This window comes from Bacillus rossius, unplaced genomic scaffold, assembly GCF_032445375.1.
Source record: "Bacillus rossius redtenbacheri isolate Brsri unplaced genomic scaffold, Brsri_v3 Brsri_v3_scf941, whole genome shotgun sequence".
NCBI classification, from domain to species: Eukaryota; Metazoa; Arthropoda; class Insecta; order Phasmatodea; family Bacillidae; genus Bacillus; species Bacillus rossius.
In genome coordinates, this window is record NW_026963186.1 from 1 (window position 1) to 12,346 (window position 12,346).

At 43.7% G+C, this 12,346-nt stretch overlaps 1 protein-coding gene across 1 annotated transcript; it reads left to right on the forward strand.

Annotated features, from left to right (window-relative positions):
* The first annotated feature begins 6,533 nt into the window (after positions 1-6,533).
* Positions 6,534-9,631, forward strand: LOC134546051 (uncharacterized). The gene has a single exon (XM_063388665.1). It carries the CDS (start codon positions 6,534-6,536, stop codon positions 9,576-9,578), a length of 3,045 nt encoding a protein of 1,014 aa, XP_063244735.1. The 3' UTR covers positions 9,579-9,631.
* Positions 9,632-12,346: the final 2,715 nt, after the last annotated feature.

Below are 12,346 nucleotides of genomic sequence, written 5' to 3' on the forward strand. Positions count from 1 at the left end.
CAACCACCGTCTTGTTCACAAATATGTTCATTTCTTCTAATGTACTCCTCGATGCCACGCGAAACTAAATCGATTTCTTTGAGAAAAACACAATGAGTGCGTTTATTTAGCAAATCTGCATACGAAGACGGGAGCCCGGCCTCCCGACATACGCCCGCCATCATGTTTAAAGCGAAACTGATAGTCACAGTAGAAACGTTCGGCGCAAATGACTTATCTAAATTCTACAGATTAAAAATTTGATAAACTAATCTTTGCCAGAGCGTCGGAATTAAGCAGCTTATCTTACAATCGCTAGAAGTTTAGCTTGATTGATAGCGTGTTTAAAGTATTTACTCGCATGTGACGATCCATCAAACTCTAATCTCAAAATAAAGCGACCACATATCTGAGAATTTTCAATACGCGCTATATACACACTAAGGTTCCGTTAACTATACTTTAAATACTTATTAAATTTTATATTTAGCATACTCTGAACTCACCATTTATTAAAAATACACATTAATTTCAGCGCTTAACGTTTCTTCGTTTCTTAATACCTCCTCGCTTAACTTATATATAAGCGCCGTTTGTTTGAAACGTCTACACAGTACGCCAACTACCAGAACATCATGGATGCCTACGCCAGACACGAAGCTGCCCTAGACGAGGCCGAGGAAGCTCTGAAGGATAAGGTACTTGAATCTTTAGAGAATGCTAATTGTCAATCCGGCTTTACTCTGTGCTCTGGTCTGAGTTTATTGAGTAATATGGAAGAGCGTGTAGACAATAATTATGCAAAAGATGCTCTAACTGATGTTCTACAGCACGCTACAAACACTCATTCTCAAATATGTAAAGCTCTGCGTATTCAAAGGGAGCGTTCTATGCAAAAAGTTTTGTCCTCACATAATAAGGCTAGAGCCATTATGAAAAGTGTTGTTGATGAAAAGAGCAGACTTCATAAAAGAGAAAGATCTTTAACTGGCATCCAGACAACTCCATTTTATACAAAATTTTTGAATTATCAAGAATGTGGGATATGCAGATCTCAAGTGAGGAAAATACGTTTTTGCAAACCTATGAATTGTGTTCCTTTGCATGCACTGTGCATTGAATGTGCAGATAACATCATCATGCGAAGTAATAACGGTAAAATTAAATGTCCGTATTGTAATTGTGATTCAGAAGGTATCGAGATGCTTCGTGTACAGAAAACCAGAATATTTATAAGTCAATGGGACGGCAAAAGAGATAGAGCAACCAACGAGTTGATGGATAACCTTACAGATGATGTAATAGAGGCGGAACTGGGCATCGTACATGATGAGGATGGTGACGAGGACGGGGAGGTTCGCGAAGAATTAGACAACCAACTAGACAACGCACAGCAGCCAGAGGAGCGGCAGGCGGGGCAAGCTGTCAATCGAGAAGAAGAAGAAGACGAGCGACTTCGTTTGGAGCGAGCTCTGGATCGAGACCTGCGTGCATTCCTCTCCGAGCCAATCGTCATCCCCGATGATTCAGCACCACCAACACCAACACCAACACCTTCCACCTCGGGGGAGGGTCGGCGCAGGCGCTTCGGTACATCCAGACGCTCGGCGAGAATTGACCAACAGGAAAGCTCATAAGAATGTATTTTTTTGAATAAAAATTGTTTTTATTAGTTGGATTGTTTATTTTCCATATCTATGATCATGGTGTAATTGATGTACGAACGCAAATTCGTGAATTTGCGATTGTGCACGGTGCACGAACGCAAATTCATGAATTTGCGATCAGGTAACATGTACGAACGCAAATTCATGAATTTGTGATTCTACATCATGTACGAACGCAAATTCGTGAATTTGCGATTGTACACGGTGCACGAACGCAAATTCATGAATTTGCGATCAGGTAACATGTACGAACGCAAATTCGTGAATTTGCGATTGTGCACGGTGCACGAACGCAAATTCATGAATTTGCGATCAGGTAACATGTACGAACGCAAATTCATGAATTTGTGATTCTACATCATGTACGAACGCAAATTCGTAATTTGCGATTGTGCACGGTGCACGAACGCAAATTCATGAATTTGCGATCAGGTAACATGTACGAACGCAAATTCGTGAATTTGCGATTGTGCACGGTGCACGAACGCAAATTCATGAATTTGCGATCAGGTAACATGTACGAACGCAAATTCATGAATTTGTGATTCTACTTCATGTACGAACGCAAATTCGTGAATTTGCGATTGTGCACGGTGCACGAACGCAAATTCATGAATTTGTGATTCTACATCATGTACGAACGCAAATTCGTGAATTTGTGATTCTACATCATGTACGAACGCAAATTCGTGAATTTGCGATTGTGCACGGTGCACGAACGCAAATTCGTGAATTTGCGATTGTGCACGGTGCACGAACGCAAATTCATGAATTTGTGTACGAACGAAAAAAAACATTAATACCCAAAAAGTGTATTATCATTTGTTTAAATTTGCATTATCGCACTCGCAATCATCTTGGTAAAAGGAAATCAAATCCTTTTCTTCAACTACCACTATTGAATTATAAGATGGACTGGTATCGTTTGCACGTCGAATAAAACTAGGATTCGGTTGAATAGTGTTGTTATTTGCTGGTGTATTATGACGAACAAATGAGCTCGCTACATTGTTGATTCCAATTAATGGAGACCGGCTTTCTGATGAATTCGATGCTCGGTTACTTGTAACGCCAGTTCTATTTCGATCAGCTATATTAATTGAATATTTAGACGGTGGATTAATAGAACAAATTTTTATATCCGGCACCGGGGTTTCAGCTGTATTGCAGGTGAGGTTGATGTCGGCGCTCGACTGGTTTCGTCCAATGTTTGATGAAATTTGACCACCGGCAGAATTTGCTGCTCTGTTAACCCCGTATATAGATGCTGCATTCATAATTGCCTGACCAACAACTTCGATTTTAGCCTGCGTAGAGAGATCTCTAAAAAAAACTTGTTCTGTCATTTCACACGTTCTTGAATCCATTCAACGATTCGTAAGATGATGTACCAGGGGAAGATTATCCTCAAAGTCCCTAACCCTTGAGTTTGCTTGAAATTTGCAGAATGGCGGATATACTGAAGGTTCGTCTGTAGCAATCACTTTGCGGATCTCGTGCTCAAGGAAATTTTGTAGTTTCTCAAAGACTTTGTCGGTGGTCAGGCCGTATTTTATTCTGAAATAAGCCAGATCAAAGCATGGCAAGTCAAGGGAATTTGCCAGAAAGGCGTAGGGTGCGACGTGCAGAGCGTATTCCTTTACCGAGGCTTTTAATTTGGCACGTGGCGTGTCCCGCTGGGCGATTCTTTTCAATATTTCGTTTGCATCAGAATCGATAATAATGATAATGTTGAGCTTTTCCTCTCTTAAAAAATCTAGCACCGAGCCAAGATTATGCATGCGAACATATTGCAGGCAGACTCCGTGCGGCTCCAATTCCGGGTGAATGCTGGCAAAGCAATGTGGTTCGGCTGGCGCGTGATAATGAGTAATTAGGTAATAGGCCATCTGCCACGCAATATTAGATATTGGCGAGCGGTCGAAAACGACATTTTTCGAGGACTGCATGGCCATTAGGCCTTCAAAGAGGTATCTGTGAGCTACGATTGGCGAGAGGTTATAATACCTCATCGATTCACCCAACACCATATTTATCTTCCACCACGGGAACTTGTTGACTAAGGTCGTTTTGCCACAAGCCGAGGCACCGTCAATTGCCACAGTTTTTTTGTGGGGATCAAATAAGTTGTGCATGGCTTTAAGCTCTTCTTCCATAGAGAGGTAGGTTAGGAATCTGGTCTTTGGGAGATGTGTGATGCCTTTCGAATGCTTAGATTCCAATTCTTTCAGCTCGTCACGTTCGCCGTCCTCGTGCTCGGTGTAAAGATTACCGATATCTTTGTCGGGACAATCGATAACGTCACGGTGGTTGAAAAATACCTAGGCCCCTCATGATGCCCCTCAGTCTAATCGTTGGCGACGAGTGAGTTACTATACACATTACCAGTTTGTTAATTGCTAAAAGTATGGATATAGAAACGTGTGATGATGCTGCGCTCTTGGAATTGTTTGAAGACAACGGGATTTTGGGACAAGACGAACAGCCAAGTCCCCACGATGAGCGAGCCCTGTGCATGATATTCAATGAAGGAACAATATCTAGACGGAATCGTGGAGCTCCTTCGGATCGATCTGTCATGTTGGACGATATCATCAAATTGAGAATGAAACAGGCCCAAGTTGGAAAACACACATCTGCGGAACTTCGACATGTGCGGGGCATGACAAATAATCTAGAGTTGGAAAAATCATGGTTCCGCCCCGTTGTGAATAGGTGCGAATTTAAGTTCCACGAACTCGATTACCTAAGCGGCGGTAATCTAACCAACCCCAACTGGTGGGCGATGCCCGAAGATGCGCGAAGGCGGCGTGTTCATTTCTTGGATTTGGGTGCTGCCCCCGGAGGCTTTGCCGCTTCGGCGTTGCGCATCTCAAGATTCGCTCACGGATGCGATCCTTTTGTAACTTGTGTAAGTCTAGAATCGGCAGGTGGTGTCATCACGATGGATAAAAATTTGCTGCTGGATCCCGGCATATGTTTGACAAAAAATGGAGATATCTTGTCTGATGAAACCAGGGAAGAGTGTCTAGACAGAGCACTTTTAATTGGCGGATTTGACGTTTGTATGGGTGATGTAGCCACAGAAGTGGATCGCGATCGCCAAGAAACACTGCATCTCAAATTGTTTTGCCACGAGTCGTTGTTGGGACTGCAATGCTTAAAACGTGGGGGGTTTTTCCTGTTAAAACTTTTTGACTGTTTCACCGAGCCGACACAATATTTAATTTATCTGCTACACAAGTGTTTCATTTCTACAATGTTGGCCAAGCCGTTGACGAGCAGACCCGCTAACTCTGAGATTTATTTGATGGGCACGTGGTATTTGGGTACCGAAAGATGCGACGAATATTTGGAGAGTATCGAGAAGCTGGCTGCAGAGTCTCCTCAAGCAGACGATCCCTCCGCCGAGGCGCCATCCGTAAACGCTGCAAATGAGGAGTTTGAAAAATTTAAATTACAGTTGGATTATTGGTTGTATGAGCGAGTCAAACAGCAACTCAGGAATCTGGAATTGATGTCGCTGGCGTTCGAAGGAAAAGTAACGCCTCCAAGAGAAGCCGACAGGCGCGATCGTTCAGCAAAATGGATTTCTAAATGGGGTTTGAACCCACACTTGATACGACCACTACAACTCCATCATTTCGCTTTCCACCAAATCCCCCACGCCTTCACCAAGAGAGACCTCTTTCGACGGGTTTAGAACGTCCTTTTGAAGCGCTTCGAAATCGTTGGCGTATGCTTCCAATTGGTTCATATCCATGTGACGCATGATTATTTCTCCCGTATGGTTGGCGTCAAATATTGGTGAATTCTGAAGAGAGCTGGCTATCGGTACCAAGAGACCCTCCCATATAACATCTGGTGGTGGCAGTTTGAAGGCCAAGTTCTGTAGGCTTTTCATGATTTCTCTGTAATACATTTCGTATAATTTGACAACTCTGTCTTTGTTCGACATACCAAATGTCAGAATGTTCGGAAACATCGATTCGTAACGAACTTTGAGATCGCTAGTTTTGTCGAAATACATGTCCAAATCCGCACTCGTATTTATTTTAGCCAACCAAGGAAATTCTCTTTTTGCACTGTTCCACGCATTCACGCATTCAGGCTTACCTCCGTTGATAACCAGCTCGTAATCGGGCCTCCTGGTGAGAAGGTCCATCAGGGCAGACAACAGAGTGTGGAAAGACATTGCTTTACCATCAACGCCCTTTGGGAATTGTGAGATGGAAATTAATTCGTGAATTAAAACTTGCGCGACAAAGTAAATGCTCATACCCAACGTGTGTTGCTTCTCGACTTTTTTGGAAAACCCCACGAAACAGCACGCAAATGCGTGCAGGTTTTCCAGAAGAGAATTTAAAGGTTCTCCATTTGGATCGTAAGCCAGAATGGCCTTGGTGACGTGTGAGTCTGTAAGGTTCAACATCAAAGCTGGTTCGTTTATATGATCAAGAAAACTGGTGCACGACAAGAGCAATCCCGCCTGACTCTTTGTCAACTCACCTGCCGAAGTCGCATGCATCAAATTTTTGTTGGCACGCTGTCTGAGTAACTCTACCTCTTCCCCAAAAGTCCTTGTTTGGGGGAGGTTATCGATTTCGACAATCTGATGCAATAGATTAGCGAATGATTGACACCATAATTCTGCATCGCCTCGCTTCACCGCCGCTTCGATTGGGACATACTTATCTTCCACGAGGCAAGGATTGTTGTTTCCGTATCTTCTCATTGGTGCTAAGAATTTGTAGTGAATCCATTCTTCGGTCGGAGGTCTGTCGCCTATATAAAAACTGGTAGATGTTTGAAGAAAAGGAGTTTGCCCCTCGTCACCAGCCATGTCGGACTCGTAGTTTGTATCTGTGATTTACCAGTGCGTCTGAAATGGGCGATACCTTCGTGAGTTTCATAACGACAGAGTACGATGCTCTATTGTCTAAATACATCGTGCGGGATTGTCCCTGCTACGATGTTTGGCGAACCGAGGACGGCTTCTTGACGGACATATTTAAAAGACGCAAAAATTACTTTGCATGCGCAGTAATACCGGACATTGAAAAATACGGAGAAGTCACCGTAAATCATAAGCTCATCCCGATTCTTTTGGGTTCGGATGTTGACAAGTCCATCAGAAGAGTGTGGTGTTGTCCGGATGATAGGAAGATGTATGGTGCCATTATAGTTTCGGGCGTTGTTCAAATGATACCAACGTTCATGACGAATAACATCCGAGGAGGACACGTGTACGCCAACAAAAGGGAGCTATCTTATAAATTGACTTTACGTCCAAAGGTGGGTAATGACATACCACTTGTATACACTCGGACCGGTGGTATTTCCATTGATCGTCCAGGCTCTTCAGACGAGAAGCCGACCAAATACAAACGCACCAACGAAGGGGCATCTTCGGAGGAAAATTCTTCCGACTTCATCAGTGTAATGATTGAAATGAGCCGTCACTGCATGATCGACGACCCGCCGCAAGCAGATCTGGTACTGCGCAAATACACAGAATTTTGGGACGAGTCTCTCGAAGATGCTCCGGATATCGACAGTGCCGGAAACAAGACATTCATCACGGTTGGTAAATTGTTCGAACGCGCTATTCATTTTGTTTTGTGGCGCAAAGGAATTAAGCGCAGAAATAACATAGCACAGTTTCTACGGACCCGATTCGAGACCGGTGGATTGTTCTTTGCAATTTCCAACAAAAACACAGCAGCGATGGCCCAAGACTCGAAAACTATCTACATGGCAGTTGACGGTCAAAAATTGGACAAAATCCACCATCTCTGCAGCACGATATCTCGGTTCGTCAATAACAGAACTAAGAATTCCAGCGCTCTTTTTTATCCCGCCGATGCAAACAAATTTATATGCCCCGTAACGAACAAAGACATGAAAGGTGCGGGTGAAAATTTGACATTTTCCATGCTGACCATCAGCTCCCCCCGACTGGATCCAGTATCCGTGGTCGACGACATCAAAATGAGACTCGAAAAAGAAAAAATCAAAGGAGGTCGTATGATTGCGATCGATGGTTGGTTAACTTTTGGTTGGGCAAAAACAGATGTCACCTTTCTCGAGGGTTTGAAAAAGAAGTGGCCAACAATCGCGTTCAGGTTGATTGGGAGCGAATTCCTCAACATACTTACCAAAGGGGGCGCTGTTATGCGCTTCGACCCGCATTTTGATTTCTGCATAACACCTTACGAACATCAAAGAATATGGGCTGACGCATTCGAGACGTCTCATCCCCTCACTTTATGCGGGCCGTTGGTGACTAGAATGAGTAATCTGACTTTTGCGCAAAAGGGTGTAAAAATAACAGTCAGCGTGGCAAATCTCAAGGGTCATTCTGCAGAACTCACAACTCCCATGTTGAAAGCTGCATTTGAAAGAACAATCGGGTATCATTGTGCACTTGCACACCCCGCAGAAGGAGACCTACAGACTAGTGTTACAAACCACCAAAAAAGCAGCAATCCGAGGGACTATACGCACCAGGCCATATTGTCCCATTCTGATGTGGTGCCTCCCGGTTTATCAGAGAAGTTTGATCATATATCCAAAGATAAAATGCTCATTCCAACTAAGGAAATTGATGGATTTGTATTGAGCGATTTAATTCCTTTTCCAGATCTCGACGCTTACGACCGCTTTTTGTCCAAGTTGGTGCCTAAACGAAAGATTATCGCTGTCGAAATGGGTTCTGCTAATCGTTCGAGAAGTTCCAAACCCTTGGATCCAACTGGGCTGGTTAACCTGCTCTGCACTCAAAGCCAGAGGCACGCTTGGCGCACACATTGTCAGACCACGGAAAACACCATACTGGGAAGAGTGACAATCAATTGGCCACTACCTGCAAACTCGACCGTGAAGAAAAACTACGAATTGCACTTGGCGGAAAATAATTCCGAGTGCGAAAACAAAATGGATGAGAATTTCGCGTTCGCAGATCACTGTATTTTGTGGGCTGCCTTTGGTGATGTGGGTGGAGGAACCAATGAGGATGGTATTGTGTTGGACGAAAGACTGTCGAGAACCGGGCCGAAGAAGTTGGTGTCTATAACGCTACAAGCCAAAGTTCAATACGAGGTTCGTAGCAAGAAAATCACAAAGTTACCCGACGGTATCGAATATTCCCCCACAAACCAAGAAGTTTGCGGTTCTATCATATTTGGGACCCTCCACTGCGCAGAACCTTTAAAAATAATTGGTTCACCGAGGTTAGTGGTGAATTCTGTAGAAATAAAGGGTCGCTACCGTTATATCCTCAGCTACGAAGACTCATCTTCTTTTGAAAAGTGCAATATATGGAGCGATTGGCAGAAACCGCTAGGAATAATATTCGTACATTATGAGTATTACAAACCCTTGGGCGTCGGTCACAAGTTGTCCAACAAACACGGACAAAAAGGTGTGTGCAGCAAAACTTCCGACCTATCAAAATTTAAATTTTGGACTCGGGAAGGACAATGTGTACACCCACAAGTTCTCTATTCACCAGTCAGCGTGATAGGCAGAGTTGTTGCCAGTCAAATACTGGCAATGAAGAACAGCTCGCGACTAGCCATGTCGATGGACGGATCTCTTTGCGCGCCTTTGGCTTTCTTCATACACCACATCGATGACACGCAACAGAGTAAAGTGGGGTTAAAGAAGATTGATCTCATGACTATGGAAAATGGGTTTGTTGCAAATCAACTCTCTTTCACTTTAAAAACTTTGAGTAATCAACGGGGTCGCCATGATCACGGCGAACGGCTTGCTAAAGCGTTTCTGGAGCTTTGTAGTTTCAGTGGTGGGCGATTGGCATTTATCTCTCACAAACCAGAATTATTAGAGGGGATGATCGAGAGTGCGAGTGATGACGATGATGATACTGACTTTGAGGAGTCGGCAAGTGAAGAATATGAAAGTGACTAGCTGTAACTATATTTGTATAAATAAAACAGACGTTATTAGACATTGTTTTTTTTGCTTCCACTACCCTGCTTCCACTACCCAATCACCCAAACTCAGGTAACGTGCACGAACGCAAATTCACGAATTTGCGATTGTGCACGATGTACGAACGCAAATTCACGAATTTGCGATTGTGCACGATGTACGAACGGAAATTCGTGAATTAGCGATGAGGTAAGATGTACGAACGCAAATTCACGAATTTGCGATTCTGCATGATGTACGAACGCAAATTCACGAATTTGCGATTCTGCATGATGTACGAACGCAAATTCACGAATTTGCGATCAGGTAAGTTGGACGAACGCAAATTCACGAATTTGCGATTGTGCACGGTGCACGAACGCAAAATCATGAATTTGCGATTCTGCATGATGTACGAACGCAAATTCGTGTACGAACGAAAACTGATAGAAAAAAATTAAGTGGATGTGAAGTTATCTAAATTGACCATACGTACCAGTCTAAACTTCGTCCCATTTGCAATGTTATCTGCATATTTAAATTTTATTGCGGAAAATACCGTTGCTGTAAGGTAGGGGTCTTGATTCAGAACACTAAACAATTTCCGCTGTACTTCAAGGAAAGTTATATCTTCATCCGGCGATGGCACCATTAGTTTGCCTACGTGATTTATCAAAATATCAGCCGTCCTTGCCATCAACGACTTCGGGTCGTGATTGCGCAGCCCCCTCACTGTCTTTTGCGCATCGTCCAGAGTATAATGACCGCTATCTGCCGCAAATAGCATCAATTTAACACTCGCCCAATCCTTGAATTTGTCACTGAATTTTTTGTCGTTCAAAACAGACTCTACTTTTGTCCTCAAAACATTCAGCGGTATGCACCCAAATGGGTCGAATTTTATTCCTGCTGATTCGAGAAGGGCATAGAGCGGGTTGTTTTGAATCATGAAGCGTTCGAGAATGGGGGATCTCCAATCTGAAGGAATCATAATTGTCTCGTCCCTAAACGTAGCGTATATCAAATTGCTCAAATGCCTAGGCGCAGCTCTTTCGTCGAAACTACACCTTTTCACAGTTCTTAAATCATAATCTCTGAGAGTATTTCCTGATGATGACGGAGAGAATTTCACTACCAATTCAAATAGAGCCAGCCTAGATCTAATGGCATCATCGGCGATTTGGGCTCGACGATTTGTCGTGCCCAATCTTGGTAGTTGATTTGATACACCAACTACGTATGCGAATGGGGTTAAATTTGTGTGTGTTTGAGCGTACATGGCTCGCTTTTCCAAGATATCCGAACCAGTTATAATTTTCAGCATGGGAGCATCTATGTACGCTGCCTCGTTGCACACAACCAAATATTTGGAACACATATCTATCGATTGTTGATGCGGACCGTTGTTTCCGTTCTCCGCCGAGCCGAGCGTGGCGGCGGTGCTGTGCGTGGAAGGAGCGTTCATCTCGGTGAGCCATCTCATGAAGGTCGACTTTCCACCCGATGTTCCGCCGACCAAAAGCAACATCCTTTTTCTAGTTGCGCCAGGTGTGTATAATTGTGTGAGAGCGCACATAAATTCTTTGACGGAAGGGCCGTCGAATCTGAGCATCTGGGATATGGAATACATAACGTGTAAAAGCTGATCGGGAACCGTCTTGGACCCAAAAAGGATCTCTTTATTTTGCAGATGCGTCGGTGTATTTTCTAGTGTGCGTTCACATATTGGTAGTGTATCTTCTTCACGGGACCATGGTAGTCGCGGTACTAGTGCCCTCGAATCCAACATCATCATCAGAAGGGCAGTAGCGCACATCCACGAATCGGTAGATTGATCAAATCCAATAATGTGATGTTCCATCACTGCCAACATTTCGCTCATTTCGGATGGTAAAGGGAGGTTTTGTTCGAGAGGCGCATCTGTAATGCCCCGAGACATTTGATCGAACGTTATGTCCAGATCGTCTATTTTGTATTTGTCGCAATTATTCTTGACCGTCTTTGTCAATGCCAGCCATCTGGCAAAATGGGGTTTCGCTCGTAAAATTGTCTCGTACATGTAGTAGAAATTACTCCTTCCAATTTGATCGTTGAAAAGAAAGAATTTCTTCACCAGTTTTACCAGCGAGTCGATTTCCGTGTTTGTAAAGGCCGACTGTGCCCCAGAAAGGTCGTTAAGGCCCGGCAGTAACACCCAAGCACAAAACAACTCTGCTTGTTTGAAACACAACAGCCGCGCAGCCTCCGTGTAAATCTGTAGATCCAAAATGTTAACTGCAGCATTTTCGTCGTCGGCCGAACAGAAACAGTAATTCTTTTCAGTTGTGAATCTGAGGAGTGGTGTCTTCGCGCAATATAATCCGGTTGGTGTATGAAAAACTCCTAATTTAGTATTAATAAAATCTCGATACACGTTGAATCCACCACTAGAGTTTGGCATGGCCTCCAGATACTTGGCCAATATTGCCCTGATACCGCGTCCGTCGTTTTCAGCTTGTTTAGCGAGAAGCTTGCACTCGTGGAAAATCATACTCGAGACCACTCCCGCACCGCTCAATATTTCCGATGGTTTAATTTCCTGATACAACCCCACCGATTCTGCATATCTATGATAGAGATCTCTATCATGAACGAATATCCAGTGTTCGTCCAAGTATTCGAACATTACTTTTTCAAATATACGCCCCCGAACCTGTCTCTTGGTGCAGAAAAGATAGACTTTCTGTTCGAAGATGTAGCTGGACTGTTGCTCGTCAAAATTTTTC